Raw genomic sequence first — 22,675 nt, 5'->3', positions numbered from 1 at the left:
GGGATCGAACATCAATCGCAACGATTCGATAAACGGCTCATTGGGATAGAGATAGATGACCAACAACCCCCCCCCCCTTGAAACGTATAAGAAGTTTTCTCTTCGTACGGCTCGAGAAAATGACAAGTTATGTCTTTGTATCAATCAAATAGATCAATAAAATCATCAAATCAACTAGACTAGGATTTCAGTCTTTTTTATTATTCTTTCTTAAAAAAAAAAACTCCTCGTATTCACAATCTCATAACTCAAATTGGATCATAACTCAAAGGAAAACAAAAGTTTTAGTTATTTTATTTCACTTATTGAGCGGTCTCTACCCCCTTTCTTTTCTTGCCTTTATTTCTTTAGAATCTTCTTTTTTCACTTTAATGGAATTGTTATTCTAATTGAATTTTTGAGACAGTTTGAAAATGGTATTTACTTGTTCCAGGATCTTTTAGCTTTTCCTTGAATCGTTGGGTTTAGACATTATTAATTTGATTAAATTAGTCATACCATGGATTGTAACTTGTACGTTAGTAAATTAAACATTTTTGTCTCTTTTTTATCTGTCAGTTTTTATTTTTATTTTTTATTCACAAGTAAATTAAAAAAAAAAGTCCCCAAACAAATCCCAAAGTAAGCAAAATGGAAATTCAGAGGCCTTCATTTCGCCACCAACACTTGTGATTTTGTCATGCGTCTTTGAAGTTCAACGGATATACAAAAGCGCATTCTAATGTATATATATCCACATAGCAGAAGTGAGAAGCATGACATAGCTTAGTTCTATTCACTAGATGGAAGCCTTATCTGTTGTACCAAGCGTGCCTCTACTATAAATGGAGCTTTCTGCATTCCCGAGCTTCAAAGCAGTTTCTAATGCTTCTTTTTTCCCATTTTCTTCGAATCAAGTTTGGTGCCGATGCTCTCTTCGTCTTCCTCGCCGCGATCATGGCTTTCGTTGGATTCGCAAATCAAAACCGTTTGTTCGGATCAGGATGTGCTCGGAGAAAGGTTCGTCGGGGAACGGTTATGGCGGAATCGAGAGCGGAGAAACGAAATCTGATTTCGTCGAAGTGATTGGCATTGGCAGTAGGAAGGACGCGGTTCTAGATTTCTGCTTGAACTCGCCATTTCAGTTATCGTCGCTGCGGTTTTGGTAATCGTCTAGTTTCCAGTCATCGATTTTGCGATTTTCTTATTGCTGACTTTAGTGAATTGGAAATTTGGAGCTGTTGTGATTTGTGATAATCTGTTTTTTTTTTTTTTTTGAAAGCATTGGAGTATCTGATGCTTTTGGTTTAATTTTTGAAGAGGATCCTTGAGTGGATGGAATGGAACCTTAACAAGTCTTATGTACAATGTGATTATGTGAGGGCTTGTTTGGCAAAACACAAAATCATGGAGAATAATTGTTTTTGGTACAAATTATTTGTAGATGATTAGGTTTCTATACGGGAAAAGAATTATAAATCAGTGTGGTCTTGTGACTGTCTTGTCATATAAGTTCATAATGATTTTCTAGCGGGCAACCGTGTAGTGAAAAGTTGTCTGATAATTTGTTATTGTTCTATTCGGTGTTTTTACTACTTTTGAGAGTTGAAACTGTTCTTCATATGGATGAAAAGCCTTAGTGCTACTGATTGTGAAAGCATGCTGATAGTTTTAGTGGTAGCTACTAGCCAGCTGAATTATTAGCCCTCCTTTTTGTAGTTTCTAAATTTTTGTTGATTTTTTGCTCTTGGTGGCATGAACAGACAAGGCAGGTAATACTATCCCAGGAAATTTTAAGAAATTTCGTATTTAAAGTGCAACATATGATAGGCTTCTTATAATATATTAAGGAAAGGCATATATTGCACATTTCAAAATAATTTCAAAGCTTAAGTTAGTATGCATTGTTTTCTTTTGGATATATCAAAAAAAAATTCTAAGGTTAGGGCGTGTCACATGTCTTAGGAAGGGCTTATAGTGGTACTCACAAATGACCTACTAATGAAGGACCACTAGCAGAAATCGAATCCAAGACTTTTTTGTCGACGAAGTTTAACTCTACCATTTGAGGCAACCCTCATTGGCAGGGGCGGTACATAGTGTAAGCTGAGGGAGGCTTTGGCCCCCTCTCCCCCCAATGTTTTCTTGAGGAGTTTACTTTTTTTTTTAATTAAATTTTCTTAACATAGGCATGTTAACTATAATTGGAGTCTGGGTAGGTGTCAACATGAGCTGGATTTGTAATTATCTTGTGCTTTAGTATCACAGTAAAAATATTAGCCTCTTTCTTGTTACAAAGTAAACTGTTAGCTTGCCTGAAAATAGACTTGTGGAGAGTATAATAAGTAGTTATCTATAATTATACATAATACAATAGTAAACTATTTCTCAAATACTACAAAATGTATCAGTTATCAATCATCATTTTCAAAAGGATGCAAATAGAATAACGTGAAACTTTCCAAAAACAGTTGGCACAACTAGTAAGGGTGGATCACGTCAACTAAGTTCAATAGGGTTTGAATCCTGCAGGGTTTGTTGTTTTCGGGTTATTTGTAAGTACCCTGTAAGTACTCGATGAACCTAGGGGCCTTCCCTGACTATGGGATTGGGCAGCCATCCATGACCCTAAATTTTTTTTAGAAAACAAGAATGACATGAAAATTATTATAGAAAGAAAGAATTTTAGTCAAGAGTTCTGTGTCTTATTTAACACTGATTACAATGTTTTTTGTGTATATGTTTATGAATAAATATAGAGAACAGCCGTCTCCAATATGTAGAGAGATTGGGCAACCTTGTTTCATTTATTATTTTATCCATTTTCTTTTGTCTTTTTGTTTGAAATGTTTGTAGTATACGTTATCATCCTTTGTTGTACCTTTTTTTTCTCTTTAATAAATTTGTTTTTCTATTAAAAAGAGTAAGAATGGACAAGCACTGTTGATGGTTTCTTTGTGCCAGATATTAAATAGGACATCATTTCAGAGTGTAGCAGAAATGGCTGCTGGTTTTAGTTTGTTAAATTATTTCTTCCATTCCAGATAAAATGGTTTAATTTCTTCTGGAATTGATTTTGAATTTTGCATTTTGAATTTGCCTTAAGATATCAATCTTTCTGCAGGAATATCCTTATGAAAGAATCACAAGAGGTGCAATTACAACAAAGGTCAATTGAAGAAGGTTTTCCTTTGATTTAATATTACCTTGATTATTTTTATCCTATAATTCTTATATGTCTAGTTCAGTACAGAAACATGTATTGGCATAACTTTTTTTGTGATGTCTAATTTGATAAAAAGAAGAAGTTAAATTGCAATTACGTTCTTCTTGATTTATTCTTTATTATAGTATGCATTTCACTACCAAAAATGAACCTCAGACGAGAAGACAGATTTATTATGCTATTCATACTCATCCCACATTGTTCTCTTCTGTTATTGCAGAACCTCATCCAAGAATTGTCAAAGCTCCAGTATTTATGAAGTCATGCTCAAAGACTATTGTCCTTGTTTGTACATTCCTTACCATAAAACTCTTGCAGTAAAACCTTTGTTTCAATAGTGGTAGTTTTCATCCATTAAGTGACCATGAGTATCCAAGTGAACTATTTTGCGTTATCCCTTTCAGATGGTGATTCTATTAAATACATATAAGTCAATCTGAGCTACTTATATTTGTTATTCATCACCATAGAATAAATATTTTTTTATTCAAATGAAATTCTAAGTCCATATTTGTTGCAATAGATATGGTAAAGCTGGCAGACATGACTTAACGTTGCATTCCTAACATACATATTTTATGCAAAATCAAATCATAAGATGTATTATTCCAGCCAAAATTTGTGAGTGGTCTAATGTAAGAGATTTTTTCCCCCATTTTTCTTCTTAAGGTGGCTAGCGCTGGATACGGATTGGACCACACTGTTGCAGTTGATATTTTTGACACTGTAAGGTCCTTAAATGGATTAACAGTTGCTATAGTTTTGAAGCCTTTTAGCTTTGAAGGTTTAAGACGACAAGATGAGGTATCATCAGACGCTTTAATAATATACTTCGTTCTGGGATGACTTAAGAAATCACAACTACAAAGCATTCTTTATCATGGTTTTTTTAAACATTTCTGCCTGCACTATGATGAATATGTCTGTGGGCTCAACATATTGTCAATTATGATTACTTAGGAAAATGCCACTGAAGGTTATTAGACATTCTATATGTTTTTTGCTTTATGATTGCCTGAGATTCCTTGATTAATCATTAATGTTTTGTAGTTCATTCATTCATTTTTTGTTTTAGATCATTTAGTCTGTATGGTATATTTATTTGTGTCATAAATTGTCAGGTGAAAGCTTTGGCGGGAAAACTTAAGGAGAACACAAATTTACTTATTGGTGAGCTATGCTTCATATGATTGCTTGTTAAAATTTGATTCTGTATACTTTTTTCTGTTTCGTTGCTTTTTGCCATTTGGAATTTAGTACTCAAAGGAAAGACTTTTTTTCCTGAAAAGAACATTTAATTATGATAATGTCTAAAAAACTTAATTAAAAGATCAGCTTTTCTGGCTGTGCTAAGCCTGAAGGTGAAGCTTGGTTATGTACTCTATATGACCGTTGAGGCACATGTCACAAGCTGGCCCGGTGTTTTAGTAAGAAAATATGTGAAAGTGACAACACTGGCCAATCTGATATACCAAAGGTGACAGTTGGGTTTGTTAGTCTCATGGTCATGGGTCTGGAGTGACTTAAAGTAGTAATCAGTGCAGACAAGAGGAGGCTATGTGCTTTTACAAGATTTACTTTACCCATCACCTTGAAATCAGAAAAGGTATAATCTGTATTTGACTGGCCAAAACAATAAACATAGGACAGATTTGGAAGGCCTTCCTATGTCTGACATCAAGGAACCAATTGTTAGAAAAAAAAAAGCTTTTAGAAGAGATAATCTAGGAGTACCTTTTGATATATCTCCTGCATGCCCCACATGTGAAAGATCTATGATCTACATTGCCTGAACATACTCATACTTAGCTACAATTATGAAAATATTTATTCCAAACCATCCAAGCTTCCTGTAACGTGAAAACAAGGCATAATGATAATATACAGAGTTTCTCAAGTGTAATGGACATTGGGTGACAAAAATTGGAAAAGTATGATAACTGGGATGGATTTATATTGTGAATTGTAATCAAAATTTAAAATATTGATTTATAAACAGGTGTAGTTGACTCCCTATTAGTGGAATTAAGGCTTGAAGTTGTTTTGAACTGCCTGTCAATGACATTGTGGTTGTCTTTGTCTTTTTTCGAATTGATGAAACTATGATTTTAGAGTGTGATAACGAGAGAAAAAAAGTATAATTCACTTTGAATCAGATCCCGAGAGGCCTATAAAAATTATGAAATGTAGCTCACTTTTGTTGATTTGTGACACAGAAATTGATATTGATGCACTGCTCAAAAAAGACTTGTTGACTCTAGATGAGGCTGTGAAGACTGCAAATGATGCAGTTTTGCTAGCTATTAAGGCCATATCTGTTCTAAACTCTGTAAGTTATATTTTTTAGTGTATTTCTGGCTATTAGTTTGTATAAAACTATCTTATGGTTACAGATGGAAAGCTTTGCAGGAGACGCACAGAAAATTTATAGATAGAATGCATGATGGCATGAACGAAGCCAGCACTTTAGAAATTAATAAAGTAAGTTTCTAAGATTTTCACCTTGGTAGTGTCAGACTTTTTTCCATTAGAAGTCATCTGATAGCCTTGTTTATATTTTTGTTGGAACAGGACCAAACTTAAATATCAACCTGTTCTCTTTTTCTAATCCAATTTTCACGTTTCCATTTCTTTTAACCCCATTCCTTTTTTAAAATTAATGTTTACGTGTGCAGATATTGGAATGCTATAAAGAAGCAGGAATTGGATTTGGAGCTGCATATAACATCAAAACTTCAATTTTGCAGTCTATATTTGATTGTCCTTTCCTGGGAGTTCGTTTGAAGGTATCATCATTTTCTGTATACATGCATAATGGGTATTTTCTTTGTTAATGGATCACAAAATTGTTAAAATGCTTTAATTTTCTAGTAAATGTCTTTGTTACTGGTAGATCCTTTTTCAGAATGATTTACCCCTCTGCCATTTGTTCAGTATAGAACCTTCTTTGTTTTAATATTTTATTTAAACTTTGGATAGTTTAGCTATCACTCTACTGGTTGCATTTTGGTGCCTTTTCCTCTACTATATAAACTTATTATAATCACTATTTTTGCTCAGGATCCAAATAGCGTAGTTATATGCATTCTCGCTGGTTCAATACCGATCAATAATAGCAATATAGAAGCCTTTCTGCATACTTTCCGTCAAACAACAGAATACGCAAGGGATATTATAATATCAACAGTACATGAGCCTGATGTTGAGCCCAACCTACTGATAACAACAGTCCTTGCACTTGGGTAAGTATCTTACTTGAATATATGAATGCTTATTGGTATGCTTTTTACAGTGTTTGCATAGGAAAACATAATTAGTGTTTCTTTGTTTGAGGATATGTCTATTGCTTTCACAATCTCGACCCATATATGGTGAAGGCAAATGGTTACCACAAGGTGCTTTTCCAATCATTGAGAAGTGTTTATCAGGACATTGAGGCTCCTTTTAATTCGATGGCGTTATTTCCCTTATTAATGTTGTTACTGGATTGAGATTGAGCATGATTTAATTACATGTGACTCTAATATTAAACCAGTAGATTTTATTGTATTTTCTTTAGTTCTTTGTAGCCGTATAAGAGTTTTCTTTCTAGTTTCCTATCCAATAATATAGAATAGAATGTGAAAAAGAAAAATATTCTATAGAATACAAATAAAATAAAAATATAGAATTATATTAAAAAAATAGAATGTATAGAGTATAATAATATTAATAAAGAATATAAAAAAGAATATATATATATAGGGGCAAGATATTCTTACACCGGTGTAAGAGTTAGAAGTCTTACACTCAATCTTGACCATTGATCCACTTGTATCCAATGGCTCACATTACTAAAAAATTTGAGCCGTTAGATATAAATGGAATTAACGGATAAGATTGAGAGTGTAACTTACACTGGTGTAAAATGATCCTGACTCATATATATATATATATATATATATTGAATAGAATACACTATTAAATAAGGGATAGGATATTATGACAACCAAATAATGTTACTACCAATGTTACTACCACATCTTAACCGTTGATTTCCGTCAATCAACGGTTATCATTTATTGCGAATTAATAATTAATTAATGAGTTTGATTTGAAAAATGATAACCGTTGATTGGCAAAAATCAACGATTAAGATGTGGTAGTAACATTGGTAGTAACATTATTTGGTTGCCACAATATCCTATCCCATTAAATAAATAGATTTTAAATATTGAAAATCTTGATAAAGAATATTAAAAATACAAAATTGAATAATGAAAAAATTCTATGAAATTAATTCACAATATAATTAAATAGAAGAATATTAATAATAATATAATTAAATACAAATATACTCCTTTTGAAAAAACTAATTTTTTGAAATGTTTTCCTAAAGTAATGCTAAACTGGCATTAATTGGGTGCATTGCTTTTTTTGCGTGTTTTATTGTTAAGCATGAGCTTCAAGCTTCTTTCTCATGTATGTGGACTGTAATGAAGTTTAGACTTACTTTTTTCTGGTTGGGCACATGTTAGATATGAATCAATAGGGGAGGGGTGAGGGTATTGTCTGTTTTCTAATCTTTATTTTCTATCTCAATGAAACTTCATATCAAAAAACTAAAGAAGAAAATAACGGGGTTCATTATTTCAAGTGGAAGATTGACTTCTGAATTGAATTGAAAATAATGGGTATTCAATAACAAGAGAGTTACTAGATTTTGGAAATCAGGTTTCTGAAAATGCTGCAGAACTAAAGGTGGTAATATTGCCAGCTATAATAAGTGACTGGTAATATACTTGGATCTTATCATTGGTTTAACATAAGAGATTTTTCTAGTGTAGCTAGGATGAACAAAGGAATTTCGAGAGACTGTTCTGTGTTTGTGAACAGTTCTTGTAAGAATGAAGTTGTGTGAGGAAGAGAACAATTGCAGGTTTTCAAAACATTTTGTTGTTGACCATCCGTTGGAAATAAAACTATGGCTTCATTTGATGAATGGCCAAGAGTTGGAAACATGAGGATGATGATAACTCACAAATTAACTAATTTGGTAGTCCAAAAAAAAAACACCCAGGACACCTACAGTCTCTTTAGTATTGGAAAATTCATAAACATCGTTTGTCAAACTATCCTGTGCATGGATTATCTGAAATCAGAGTCAAGTATTGACATAAAAGACTTATTAGCTTACATAATTCTAAAGTGCATATGATACTGAACTATTAATGGTTTCCTTAATATTTTTACTTATTCACTAGACCATTTCTCCATGCTCTATACTAGGATGGCATGCATAATTTTGATGGTAACGATGAATCAGATGTAATAAATTAGACAATATTGTTCTTTATTTTTAAATACTCGGGGTTCGTGCTTCCAAGAATTTCTGATAGGTTTCCCTTTTCATATAATTAGCAGTTCAAATGTAAAACAGTCTTCCCAGAATGGCGGTATACTGTCCAGACTGGCCCTGCATTTTCCTCTTGTTTTTAGCTTTTGGGGAAGACATGTTCAGCAACAAGGTGGCCCTGGGAAAGAGAATGCAGAATCTCCTCGTGAAGTGATGGGTTCTTATGACATTGATGTGGGGGCAAATAGAATTACTCCAGATGTCATAGATGACAATTTCAACAAGAACTATGTAGAGTTGGAGCCAGCAGTGAGCAACAACAGCTCAAAGTTTTCTGCTTCAAGGTTTTCTCTCTATCTTACTTTCTCCCTTGTTCTTTCCTTTTTATTTTTATTTTTGCTTTTTTAACAAATTTTATCACGCTGTTTCATTTTTTTCTGATTTTGGCTTCTGAACTATATAATAGGGATTCTGAAAAAAAAGATGATTTATTTGACACCGTAGGCAATTATTCTATCCTTTATGACTCCATTACTCGAGGAGGTAATTTTGAGACACAGAAAATTGCATTACTTTGTGCCAGGGCACTTACCAATTTTTGAATAATTTCTTTCTCTGTTGTTCTATTGATCAATTTCAAATCAAGTAGGATTAGGCGACTCTGCTTTTCAAAGGGAGCAACTTGAAAACTGGAATCTTGGCCCCGGGTTTGAGGTGGCAAAGGAGTGGGCCCAAGAAAGGGCAGCTGATACTACACCCATGGTTGAGGATAACCTAAGCATCTTCCACCTTCCGGTTGGTGTGAGGCCTTCAGAAGAGTTGAAAGACTGTTTAGAAATCTCATTTATGACAAAACAGCATGAGCCAGAAACTGATAATAATGTGAAAGTACCAGCATTAAATGGAGGCATGCCTCCTTGGAGTGCAGTTACTGATGCAGGTTTGGAAGCAGTGATGGAATTTGCATCTTCACTTTTGAAGGGAAAGTATGCTAACAAACCAAAGAAGGATGGAGTTCTATCTGTTCGTGCTGCATCTATGCTGGTAATAATGACTCTGAAATTTGTTGATGATATATGTTCATGCATATATTACTGAAGGAGAACTTGGGGAATATTCTGTCACTCGTGATATTTTCTGAAATTATGTCAAAGTAATGTATAAATTCAATTTTGACTACTTAACAAGATTGATTTCTCCAAAATTGGACGTGTATTGTGCATGTTGCCATTTTCTACCCTCTAGTTGCTCTCTGTGTACCTTTTTGGAGAGCTCTTTTATTTTGTCGTTGTTGTTTAGGTTTTATTTTCACTTGCTGGTTCGTTTGAGGAGCATATTGTATCCTTCATCATTGAGTCCTTCCAGTAAAGTTTTTCATTACATTGAGAAATAATAGAAAATAAAGGGGGCCAAAAAAGTTGTAGGGCCAGTAGCTCAAATTCAACTTCCCCCCCCCCCCCCCCCCCCCCTCCCTCTCTCTCTCTCTCTCTCCCATTTCAATGTTTGAATTCAGGGTTCGAATTTGAGCTCTGCTTTCGATTTGTAGAAGTGCTTCATTTGACTGTATTTCCAACTTTACTTAAATAGACAAATGCCATGACTCTTGGCTTTAGTGCAAAGGTAGAGTTCATATTTTATAGATGTTTTCATATGTCATGAATGTAGATTCTTCAGTTCAAACTCCTACTGATTGTAGGTCGTAGAAGAGAATTTCCTATTTTGCACTACAACATAGCTTTCCAAAGAAATAACCCTCAAACTACCTCTGGTGTTCATCCAGCGCATGTAAAAGTATTTATTAAGGAATAACTGAAATGTAGATTTTACAGTGAGATTTGTGAAGGTCTATTTATGATAGTAATAGGTATAAACTATGTAACTATAATTACTTCATTAGTTTTAATTTTTTATTCTACTGTTGTAAACTTTAAACAGTTTATTGCAATTCCAAGGGATAAGGATTTTAGGTGTGACTTTATATTTTTCCCACAGGAGGCAGAACGTGATTTGTCAAAAAAGTGGAGTCCTGTTGTGGAAATGCAATATAGGGGAGGAAGATACAAGGGACGATGCCAAGGTGGTCTACCTGAAGGGAAGGTAAATTCTTACAAATCTATAATAGCAAGCAGACTCAGGAAGTCTTTTTTTTTCCTTTGGCCTGCATGCTGAGAGAACAGCTATGTTGAATGAAAATCTTCTACAACCAGGGGCGTCTTGTTCTTGGAAATGGAAGTATATATGATGGTTTATGGCGCTATGGTAAGAGATCAGGTCCAGGAACATTCTATTTCAAAAACGGAGATATGTTTCAAGGATCATGGAGGGATGATGTCATGCACGGCAAGGTTTGTACCCTTTTGAAGTTGACTCTTTAGTGATGATTGTCGAAGCTAAAGACAAGCAGAAAGTAATTTTGTTTGTAATCATTGTACTGTTCATATGTATATATATATATATATATATATATTCTAATTTCTTTGGGATGTGATTCTTCGAGCAACTATTACTGTATGAGGTTTTCTTTACCAAAATGTCTCATTTGTGCGTGTCAGTGTATTTATGTATGTATATATAGGTTAGGTTTGGATCCGTTAACGCCAGTTAACTTTCAGCAATAGCTATACCATGATTTAACTTAAAGAAAGTTATTTTGATGAATTACCTATCCAATTCTTAATAATTGTCCAGTTTATCTTGTACACCAATTTTAGAAATTTTAAACAGCTATAAGCATGTAGTTATATGGTGGATATTTATTTTAATTTGGAAAGTGTATCATACACAACGATCTTTGATGGAGTACTAGATGAAGTTGTATTCGTGAATTGGATGTTAAATGCTGCTGATTGATTATGCAGGGTTGGTTTTATTTTCACACTGGTGATCGGTGGTTTGCAAACTTTTGGAAGGGAAAGGCTAATGGTGAGGGGCGATTCTATACAAAGTCTGGCGATGCCTTCTTTGGCAATTTCAAAGATGGATGGCGGCATGGCCAGTTTCTTTGCATTAATGCTAATGGGACAAGGTATAAGCTCAGTCTAGTCTTTTTTGTTTTGATATAAAAGCTCAGTTAGTTTTATTACTGTATTGTCTTTTACATATGTTTTTTTAATTAATTTTATCGGTATACTGATAATGTTTCCTCCCCAAAAACATATCAGACCATCGAGTAGGTTTGCTTACTGTTAGATATGATGTTGACATTTGAGAGGAATAACTGAAATGTAGATTTTACAATGACATTTGAGAGGAAAAAAACTGTTGTAGTCAACTTTAATTTGATAACCAATTAAGGATCGCAGCTTTAATAAAAATTATTTTAAAGATTTGTCAATTTTAAAAAATTAAAGTCACATATACCGTGTGTTTTTATTTTTTTTTGTAACCATATACCGTGTGTTTTTGTTCATGTTATAAATTATTTTTATATATTAAGTATATTTGTCCTTTTAATCTTTATATTGAGAAAAATATATTTTAATATACTTGAGGTCCTTTTTTTTTGGGTGAAATAATTGAGGTCCTTATTTAGTAACAATAAAAGCAATCCCATTATTAATTTATTATAAAGGTTCAAGCTCTTTAGTAATACTTCACTTACTTTTAAGAGGTAAAATTCTTGTCATGCATCCTGTTAATTACAAACTTGTCTTAATGTCAAAATTTCAACTCTTCCACCTTTTGCTCATTCCATGTCAGTATGATAATCTGTCATGTAATAGACTCATGTGTGCAACTGCCATATGAACAGGTACATTGAAATTTGGGAACAGGGTGTTCTTTTAGACAGCAAGCATTTAGACAGTTGACCGAGCAGGATAAATATGGTATTCAAAATTTTGTGATTACTGTGAATTCTAGAGCCTTGTCTCGTTTTTTTCTTACTTCTCTTTCTGTGTTGTATAATAGCTGTTTATTGTCGGCAATCGGCATGTTTTGTGTATTTCGTTTTGCCATGAAGCCAATTTCGCTTGTAGTTTTTTTTTTCCAATTCTTTTCCCCTATATAATTTTCTACAATCCATATTTGCAAGCGTTTGGTAATGGTAAATAGAGTTTACAATTTTTAAAATATTTGGGAATCCCATTATAACATATTTGAGTAGATGTCTGAAAAAAAATCAATTAATTTTTATGTTAATTTTAACACATCAAGCATGAGATTTTGAATTTTTAATATATCATAAGCACAGATATCTTGTATGTTTCTTATCAAATGCCTTACCTGACCTGCATGTATCTGTTACTTCACATCTTGTTAAATTAAAATACTCATGGTCATGGGACCGGTATGAGCTTCGGAATTATATTTGTGAATTGTGGAAGATGAAAATTAGTAAAGATCATACCAACATAACAATAAATGAATCTAATTGTCCTCACTCCTCACCAAAAAAAATAAAAAATGAATCTAATTGTAAATATACACAAACAATCTTGCATATTGGAAAATAAGATCTACTTCAAATTCGATGCATGTGTAAAAAAATATAATTGTATTGTTAATTAATCCTTTATTGTCCCTAATTAAATATTTGAATTTGAATCTAACTAATTAAAATATGTTTAATAATTTTTCTACCCAATTATTTTGATGTCCCACAAGGTCTCCTCACATAATTAAGTTGTGAAACTAATTATCACCCGGACATCTATTGGCGTCTGATTTTCGGTAAGGTGTTTTTAGTAAGATTCAAAGGCATGTACTGTAAGAAAATTTTACGCATTTCGTGGCTCATCTGTTATATTGAGTGGGTGTTGAAAATTTAGTCAAATAGAATTTTAAAAAAATTCATATTTTTCTATTTGAGGATGAATTTATTGTTCCGGAATACAAATTAACAAAAATAAGAAATAATTTTTTTTTTACTTATTTATTTCTTGACACACTATTAAATATAGACATCCTAAATTGTATTATCAGCTTTAATTACATTCTATTTTGGATATAAAAATAATTTGTGCTATCAAATATAATTTTTTAGAAAGCTTTAAATATAACATATTTTTATATTTTTTGAATTTATTGCCTTCTTCAAAAAAAAAAAAAAAAATTTGCATTAATAAACTTTACAAACTCATAAAAATTATATATTTTTATTAGTAAATATGTAAGTTTAAAAAATATGACGGTAAGTAGCAAGTGAACTCCTAATTTTATTTGAAGGATGAAATTATAAAAAGTCCAAATTTTTAGTAATTGTTCCTTTTTAACTTTTAATTAAAGTGTCTACTTCGGTATTTCTCAAAAAAAATATCGTACTATCTTTTTTTAAATAACTTTATATCAATGTTTAAAGTAAGTAATTAAAAAAAAAGAAAAGGTCGTATTATCTTTTTGAAATATCTTTATGCCAATTACAGAGTAAGTAATAAAATAGACCTATAAAAGTTTCAGACTTTTATTACTTACTCAGAAATATTTTATTACTAATTATGTAATTTCACGAAGGAAATACGAAATCCCTAATTAAATCATCATAGAAATTTTTTCATTTTTAATATTATTAATATAAAATGCATTACATATCTCTAAATTCCGGAGAACTATAACTCTTCATACCTAAACTTTTCTGAATATGTACCATTACTCAAATTAAAAAATAAACTGGCATGACTCAAGTTATATTCATAGCAATATATAGATGTATAATTACATTACATAACGTAAATTCCATGTTTTACTATATGAATTCCTATACAAATGTTGAAATAATCATTAAAAAAATCAAGTGCATTCATCAAATATCGACAACAATGAAGAATGAATAACTAGTTAGTTACACATACCTTCCATAAGTATTTTAAGGAAAATTTTATACAAAAAAAAAGTATTTTAAGGAAAATTAACTATAATATATTTTAAACATTATTAATATTTTGTTTCTCTTATCCATATATTAAAAATGTAATGAGCACTCGAAGAAAACTATTTTTAAATTTTGAATATATACTTTTTTACCAAATTTCATTTATTATATGTAGGATTTATATTAAAACAAGATATAAACAGGATTAACAAATTTAATAAAAAAGAACCATAACAACTATCTAAAATTCATAAGTGGAGGGAGGTAGAAGCAAAAGTTAGTCATATTACCAAACAAGTGTTTCAACTTCCTACCTAAAATACGAACTTTATCCATACCTTAGTCACAATATCCTCTCCGCAGAACAAAACTTTAGCTGGTTGGTTCCCTTGCCTACATACATGTTTACATACCATCCCTCGGACAAGCGACAGGAAAGCCGAGTCAATTTGGCCAAAACTATGGACAGGTAGGAGTCATTAACGGAGAGATTATTACTTGTGTTACAAAGCAAAGAAACACAAGCAGGGGAAAGGCAGAAAGTAGGCAAGTAGCACGTGAATCAGTCATCAACATCGTTTTCAAGTATTCCCTTCCACCTCATTATCCTCAATTTCTAATTAATGAGACACCGTTTGGATTTCTCTGTTCTGTAATTAATTGAGGGAAGAGTGGAAGATCGGTGGGCGTTGACCATCGGGAAATAGTTCAGCAAGAATACAATATAATGTTGCACAAAATTGTGCAAATCACGGAAAATTTGGACTGGGAAACACTTCAAATCAATTAATTGAACAGCATGTTACATCTTTCACATTGCCCAAGTGTGCTTTTTTGTGGAAGGATATTTCCTTCAAATGTTGGTTTAGCGAAACTGATTTTCTATTCAAACCTTCGTCTAACCTTTCATACTAGAGCACCCATGAACTTCCGCATTTATGTAAGAGAAATGTAGCACAAGCAATGAAAACTTTAATCTTCTACACTCTTCTCTGGTGAACCATGGTGACTGAGAGAATCAAGACTGAGGAGAAATTTCACTCCAGTAAGAACACATTAAAGAATGAAAAGTAATAAAGAGTAGTTCCAGAATTCGTAAACAAAAAACACGGTTAAATTATGAATAGGAAGGCTTGAGTATATGGCCAACCTGCATTTCTGAGGAACCCTCCAGGAAACAACCGACAATTTCTTCAAACTTGGAGGCAATGACAAAAAATGTTTCCAATCCTGAAGCATAATTCTAAGATCGTGAAGCTTGCTATCCATACCAAAGCAACAATTTGCATGCATCGTACATACTTGATTTAAATCCCTACTTGGTTCACAAAGCCCACCAAAATTAGCTGTATCCAAGAATCTCATCTTCAGTCCAATATCAGTAATGAAAGGGTGAACCTTGATGAAATTTAGGACATCTTGATCGTGGTATCCAGGATAGGTTTCTCGTGAAGAGTACCAGAATTTATAAAACTCTATTGACCTATTATTGGACTTTACAAAATTGAACCCTCCATTGGGTCTGTTCTGTACATCATCAAAGGTACCAGTGAAATAATCACACGCTATCTGGAAATCCGCATCAAGGTGAAACAATGGAAATGGGTCCCTAAACCACATGACATCGGCATCCTGGAAGAGGAACACCACCAAAGTAAGTATCTGATCAAGACACCTTAGAAATATGTCTAGCTTCTCACATAGATATTTTGAAAGCTTCTTCTCCTTTTGGAAAAAAAATAAAAAATGTATGAAGATACGATAATAACAGCAACAATAAAATGCATGGCCATAAACTAAGCTGCAATGAAGCTATGCGTACTGATATGGAGTAATAACTAAGGAACAATATTATTTTCAACATAATTGATAAGGAAAAAGAGCTGCCACTTTGTTCATAATCTCCACTACAAAATTTGACATTTCCATATCTAATTAAATCAAAAACAAAATAAAATTAAAACGCAACATACTCCACGCATTAGCCAAAAAGATAAATCCATCAATATGCATTTATATTGCTACAATCAATACATTATTTAGCTCATTAAGAGGATATAGAGTCAACTCATAAGTAACCCATTCCTTCAGTAATATAACAGATAAATTTCCCCATTAAGCACTGTTATCAAGGAAATCAATGACAAAAGCAATGAACATCGCAACTTATGAGAATGTTTCCAAGGCTGATAAAATTAAAAACAACCTTAAGCCTTACACAATTTAGTCCTTGTGAGCTTGAAGAAGATAGTGATGGAAACAAAAAACTTACAGTGAACACAAAATTGTACCCCATCTCAAGAATAGAACGTAGGAAATCAATCCTTCTCCACATCATCAATAAGTAGCGAGGAGTCATAAAGTAAGCTTCTTTTTGAAAGTCAGCTTCTTCACTAACAAGAGAAAAACAATGGGTATGCAAAACCTGACAGCGTGTAAATGCCTTGCGGTCCAATGCAATGATTACCAAATGGTTCAAAAGCCTACGGGTACGATCTCCTATTCTAAAGCTCTCAAGGAAAAGATCGATGACTGAATTTGGAGCTGCCCATGCTTCATTTAAGGTGGTCAAGATAACAGTTCTGTCTTCCATGGCAGCCTCATTCAGGATTTTTTCAAGTGGATATTCATTGCTAGTCTGCAAAAGAGTCAATTCAAAAAAAAGTGGGGCGGCTGGCTGATCAGCATCAAGATACTCTCATGGTAAAATGGATATAATTTCAAGCAGGTAATGGTTATGCCTAAGAAACTAATTTAAACAGTAACAGATTTTTAGTGTTTGCAAATATTCAAGGTTGGATTCACTTTATTCATAAGACCAAAGAATGGCATAAGTATGAAAACACCACTGCTAGCAGAGGACAATCTATCCATATTTTGCAATACTGACCAACAATTCATATCAACAAAGGCTACAAAAATTTAATACAGGGAAATTACCAGTTCATAGAAATGTGTGTAACTAAATAACTAGTTAAAATATGCCCAGTTTTCCTCAGTTTTTCAATAAAGAAATTAATCGCTTCAATCTCCATTTATTGATAAATACCAATGCCGCATATATGCGGAAGTGTGAGCAACACTTGCAAGTACGCAAAATAAGGCTAGGCGAACATGAACAAATCAGATTATCCATTTGCCTTGTCATGCACATCTCACGAAATTTCAAATATTGTCCTTAAGTAAGCTCGTCTTCCTCCTTAGACTATTACACGTCCAACTATTCATCATGCAGAAATTCCAAAAAGATGTATAAGGAAAAAAATAAATCAAGATCTCATCCTCTTCCATTTCTCATTAATTTTATGTCAATTTATCCAATTTTACTATCATAAGTCTTCACTAGCACTACTACGGAACTTGCGAAGATATTGTTCTGGATAGCCCACTCACATGGGCCCAACCGTTAGGCCCAGCCTAAGGAGCCCTCTTCTAGAAGGCATCATAGGATGCCCCCTCTTCCCCATGCACACCAGCTGCCCCTGCACAAAGGCAGGGGTTCAGCATGCCTAGCCTGAAAAGGCTAGACTGGCTAGGTTGACTAGAGCTCTTGCTCTAAATACCCCCCTCTCACATTGAGGAGGGGATCCTCTTCTTCTCCATTCAGCTTCATGCGCTGCCACTAGGAGAACAACCCTAGCCATACACACACACTCCCCCCTTTAGCACATACATAGGAAGTTCCACTAGTGCCTTGGTCTCTACCATGGTTACTATGAACACCCCTATATCAATATACTTCACCCTCACGGGAGACATCTATGTACCACTTTGAGTACAAATATCAACTACGGAAATCATCGTAATTGGTTCTTTACTATTAATTTCGCAAATTTCTGCCGTCTCTCGATTCTATGCATTATACTTTCTAAAAATGTCCAGAATATTCAAATTCTCAAAAGAAATTAGAACTTAAATTGCATTTCAATCGGTAAGATAATGCAGTAAGCAAAACGACAATGGTATAAAGACTTACGAGCTAGCACAACTACATTCAAATACGTACTCAAAAGTAATTAGAGTTTCAAATTGCTTTCCAATCGATAAGACAATGCAGTAAGAATACGAAAACAGTGATGCAAAACGAGCTAACTCAATTCGCAGTAACAGCAACAGGAAATAAATTTGATGTATAACGCGAGAGAAAAGCACGAAGCAAGCAACGGAACTCACCGCAGCGGGATCGTTGGACGCCAAAGGAAAAATGCTAGGAAAACCAGACAAAGGATAAGAGGAAGGTAAGCTGGATAAGAATCGATAGGAATCAACATCTCTGAAGAGGACTAAGCAAGAGAGAGCAACGGTGGCGAAGAAGAGCGCCGCAGCGAGGGCGCGCCGTCGATGGAGGACTTTGGCCTCCGGCAACATCTCGGCGGCAGAATCACCGTCGGCAAAGCTGTGCGCCGTGGTCGGTGAGAATGTTCTCCGGCGGCGCGTGAGGTTGTGTCGGAGAGGTCATGTTATAGTTCAGCGGTGTGAGGAGACCGTGAGAGAGAGAGAGAGAGAAATGAGAATTTCAATTTTCAAGAGTTAAGAAAATGGAAGTGAAGTGAAGAAGTGGTTGTGTTAGAAAGCTCGAGATTCGAGGCAAATCCGTTACGAACGCGGAACGCATTCTCATGACTTTACTGGCGTGAGGTGTGCCCCTTGAACGGGGTGGTTTCGTGCTTTCATTTGGTTAGGAATTTTAACTGTCTACCGACCCGGAGTTCGCGTTTTAACTTTTAAGAACAAAACTAGTTAGAGAGAAAAATTAAAAAATTACAATTTAAATTAAAAAAAAATACGAATATAAAGTTATTGGTAAAATATCTACAAAATTAATCAGTTGCCTACCATTCTAGACGCAATTGGTTGTGCATTATTTTGAGCCTCACGTGATTAGTTCCGTTGAGTTGCATCCAAACTCATATATAACTAAGGAAAATATTACTCTCGTTTTATACGAGATAGTTATCTCATTTTCTTTCACTTTAAAAATTGCACTCCTTTTTTTTTTCTTTTTCTTTTTTGCTTTTTAATGGTGAGTCTCACTTGAATTCTCTCTATAGCATGAGAAAACTACTCCCATGTAACATGAGACTAATATTCCCCTATAACTAATTATACATTAATTTGTACGTAACTCATTTGTCACGTGACGTTAAGGGAACTTTTATATAATACATAGACAACCTTTAGTGCCATGTAATAAGTTATGGTGAATTGCACCAAATCGATATACAACTAGTTACACGGCGCAATTTAATAAAACTTGCCACGTGGCTAGTTGCTCCTCTAATGGTGCGCAATGATTGCATTAATTTCCTACATACTTTGCAACTTGTTTTAAATTTGTACTTTTTATTTAAATTGTAATTCTTTTAAAAACAATTTCCAAACTAGTTATTCTATCTTGAATAGATGGCTTTTTGACCCTTATAACCCTTTATTATTAATTAATTATTGATTTGACCTTGATTATAAATTATTTCAAAAATTTAACCCTCTCAAAAAACATAACACCAATCTGCCCCTGTTTGACCGTTGACCACCAAGCCTACCCGGGTACACCCCTCTCTACCCGGGTATTTTTTGAAAAATTGTGTGTACCCGAGTAGGGAGGAGTGTACCCGGGTATTGTTCTTCGCACCTGAGAAATTGCTTGAATTATTTACCCGGATAGAGATGGGTGTACCCGGGTAAATCTTCGTTGGCTTTCTCCACTTTCTTCCTTGGTGACTATGCTTCCTTCACTGTTAGAGTTACGATTGAGTGATTGTAAACTTAACAACATCAGCCCATCTCTTGAGTATGTGAATTTTACTTCACTTGTAACTCTTGATCTTTCTGACAACAATTTCAACTATGAATTACCATACTGGTTGTTTAATCTCAGTAGTGGCATCTCTCATCTTGAACTTCAGGACAGTAATTTACATGGTGAAATACCTTCCAGCTCATTAAGCCTAAGAAATTTAAAAACCTTGATCTATCTTTGAACGACCTCACAGGATCAATTCCAAATTGGTTTGGCCAATTAGAACATCTGCAGCACCTTGATCTATCCAACAACTTGTTTTCTGGTTCCCTTCCCTCAACGCTTGGAAATCTCTCATCCTTAGTTTCCTTAAGAATTGGCTCTAATTCCTTCTCTGGTGCAATATCTGAAACATCTTTTTCCAAACTCTCAAATTTAGAATATCTGGACTCGAGCAATTCCATGCATTCCATTTCAATCCTGAATGGATTCCTCCTTTTCAGCTCCATAGCCTTTTTTTGTCAAATACAAAAACAGGTCCCAACTTTCCACCATGGATATATACACAAAAGTCACTAAGATATTTATATATATCGAGCTCAGGAATTTCATCCGTAGATGGAGATAAGTTTAGGAGCTTAATAGCAGGAAACTATTGGCCAAATGGGTGGTCGAAGATTACCCGGGTACACCCCTGTCTACCCGGGTAAATAATTCAAGCAATTTTTCAGGTGTGAAGAACAATATCCGGGTACACTCTTCCCTACCCGGGTAGACAAAAATTTTCAAAAAATACCCGGGTAGAGAGGGGAGTACCCGGGTAGGCTTGTGGTCAACGGTCAAACAGGGGCAGATTGGTGTTATGTTTTTTGAGGGGGTTAAATTTTTGAAATAGTTTATAATCAAGGTCAAATTGGTAATTAATTAATAATAAAAGGTTACAAGGGTCAAAAAGCCTGAATAGATAAATTGTTTAAAATTTGTATGTTGCGAATTTTTTTTGATATAATCAGTATATGCTTGAATTAATTTATTTTGTTTAAAAAAAACTATAGCTAAAATAATTTAAATATAATACTTAGTTAAAAATATTAAAGGGCGGTATATTCTTACAATGATATAAGAATAAGAAGTCTTATACTAAACATTGTTTATTAATTTACTTGCATCTAACGACTCAAATATGTGATAAATCAGAACAGTTAGATATAAAAGAATTAAGGATCAAGATTAAGAATGTGACTTACACCGGTGTAAACTCTTCTTTACCCAAATATTAAATATACCTCACATTAAATATAATAAAGAAAATTAAATTCAAAAATTAATACTTATAAGATATTATTTTATTTTATTTACTGTAGCAATATTTACATCACTTTTTAATTTTATATAAACATTTTAAAGGAGTATTGTTTCTCATGTTGTAGGAAATAAAAAAAATTCGACAACATGAGAAACATTAATCCCATAATTTAAGCATGTTGTAGGAGATAAAATTATCTCTTACAACATGATGAATATTAATCCCATAATCTAAGCGACACAAAATGATGTAATTTTGAATTTTAAGAAAAAATATAGGGTATTTTAATATCTTAATCCCATAATCTAAACGTCTGCCACTGCTGAACATGGCTTTGCACACACGACCATGCCCTCTAGAATAGCACCCACGATCATCACCTACGTAGTAACCGCTCTACCGGCACTACTCACAACTATAACTGCTCTTAAGGGATATATATATATATATATATATATATATATATATATATATATAGAGAGAGAGAGTCAGAATCATTTTACACTAGTGTAAGTTACACTCTCAATGTTGACCATTGATCCCACTTATATCTAAGGGCTCTAACCACTTATATCTAAGGGCACACACTGATCCATTGGATACAAGTGGATCATTGTGTGTGTGTGTGATCCATTGGATACAAGTGGATCAGTGTGTGTGCGTGCGTGCGTGCGTGTGTGTGTGACACACCTTTGTAGTGTTTCTCTCGGACCTTGGCTTGAGGTATTGGACTTTTCATTTCTAGTTATCTCTTCTATTAGCTTCGTAAATACAATTATTAACTTCCACGCTAAACAATGATAAATAAAAATAAAATATTTGAAAGGTTAGAATATATGTCATATATATATATATATATATATATATAAGATCTATTAATCTCATGTTACATAAGATAATTATCTCATGCAACAGAGATAAGATAGTGGGGTCCACCATTTGTAAAAAATAAAATAATGTGAACCTCACTACTTTATCTCTGTTGCATGAGATAATCATTTATATATATATATATATATATATATATATATATATATATATATATAGTTTTGGGATATTTTTACTACTAGAAAAATTTACTACCAACCCACTACCTCCATATTCACCGTTGGATCTATATTTTCTTTCTCTTCAAAAACTTTTCATCATTCTCTCTCTTTGATCTAATGGTAATTCTGGAGGTAATGAGTTGGTAGTGGATATTTTTAGTAGTTAGAATATCTCCCCTCATATATATATATATATATATATAATTTGTCATTTTAAAGAACAAAACTTTG

General features: G+C 33.5%; 2 protein-coding genes across 3 annotated transcripts; one reads left to right on the top strand and one right to left on the bottom strand.

Moving 5' to 3' along the window:
- Positions 1-670: 670 nt before the first annotated feature.
- Positions 671-12,563, top strand: LOC133308135 (protein ACCUMULATION AND REPLICATION OF CHLOROPLASTS 3, chloroplastic). Of its 2 annotated transcripts, none has more exons than XM_061508739.1 (16): positions 671-1,144; positions 3,104-3,162; positions 3,426-3,490; positions 3,875-4,009; positions 4,327-4,375; positions 5,422-5,534; positions 5,615-5,686; positions 5,881-5,991; positions 6,266-6,447; positions 8,609-8,884; positions 9,007-9,083; positions 9,190-9,584; positions 10,533-10,637; positions 10,748-10,885; positions 11,399-11,565; positions 12,292-12,563. In XM_061508739.1, exons 1-16 carry the CDS (start codon positions 825-827, stop codon positions 12,347-12,349), a joined length of 2,322 nt encoding a protein of 773 aa, XP_061364723.1. In that variant the 5' UTR covers positions 671-824; the 3' UTR covers positions 12,350-12,563. The 2 variants fall into 2 exon arrangements, with proteins under 2 accessions (XP_061364723.1, XP_061364722.1); XM_061508738.1 differs by having other exon boundaries at positions 8,606-8,884.
- Positions 12,564-15,321: 2,758 nt separating this feature from the next.
- Positions 15,322-18,783, bottom strand: LOC133308157 (uncharacterized protein At4g15970-like). The gene is made up of 4 exons (XM_061508760.1): positions 18,523-18,783; positions 16,622-16,987; positions 15,500-15,981; positions 15,322-15,373 (listed from the first exon to the last, which is right to left on the bottom strand). Exons 1-4 carry the CDS (start codon positions 18,715-18,717, stop codon positions 15,322-15,324), a joined length of 1,095 nt encoding a protein of 364 aa, XP_061364744.1. The 5' UTR covers positions 18,718-18,783.
- Between the last annotated feature and the right edge of the window lie 3,892 nt (positions 18,784-22,675).

Source organism: Gastrolobium bilobum, unplaced genomic scaffold (genome assembly GCF_033153095.1).
Source record: "Gastrolobium bilobum isolate Gb01-03AN ecotype WA unplaced genomic scaffold, APGP_CSIRO_Gbil_v1 utg7653, whole genome shotgun sequence".
Classification (NCBI taxonomy): Eukaryota; Viridiplantae; Streptophyta; class Magnoliopsida; order Fabales; family Fabaceae; genus Gastrolobium; species Gastrolobium bilobum.
This window is presented reverse-complemented; position numbering and strand designations above follow the sequence as displayed.

Bases quoted from the DNA above. Each gene is read 5' to 3' on its own strand.
- LOC133308135 (XM_061508738.1), top strand. From the start codon at position 825: ATGGAGCTTTCTGCATTCCCGAGCTTCAAAGCAGTTTCTAATGCTTCT. The intron at 3,163-3,425 runs GTTTTCCTTTGA...CTGTTATTGCAG, and splicing joins ACAAAGGTCAATTGAAGAAG to AACCTCATCCAAGAATTGTC. The intron at 5,535-5,614 runs GTAAGTTATATT...AAAGCTTTGCAG, and splicing joins CCATATCTGTTCTAAACTCT to GAGACGCACAGAAAATTTAT.
- LOC133308157 (XM_061508760.1), bottom strand. From the start codon at position 18,717: ATGTTGCCGGAGGCCAAAGTCCTCCATCGACGGCGCGCCCTCGCTGCG. The intron at 16,988-18,522 runs GTGAGTTCCGTT...ACTCTTTTGCAG, and splicing joins CGTCCAACGATCCCGCTGCG to ACTAGCAATGAATATCCACT. The intron at 15,374-15,499 runs GTTGGCCATATA...ATTTCTCCTCAG, and splicing joins AGGGTTCCTCAGAAATGCAG to TCTTGATTCTCTCAGTCACC.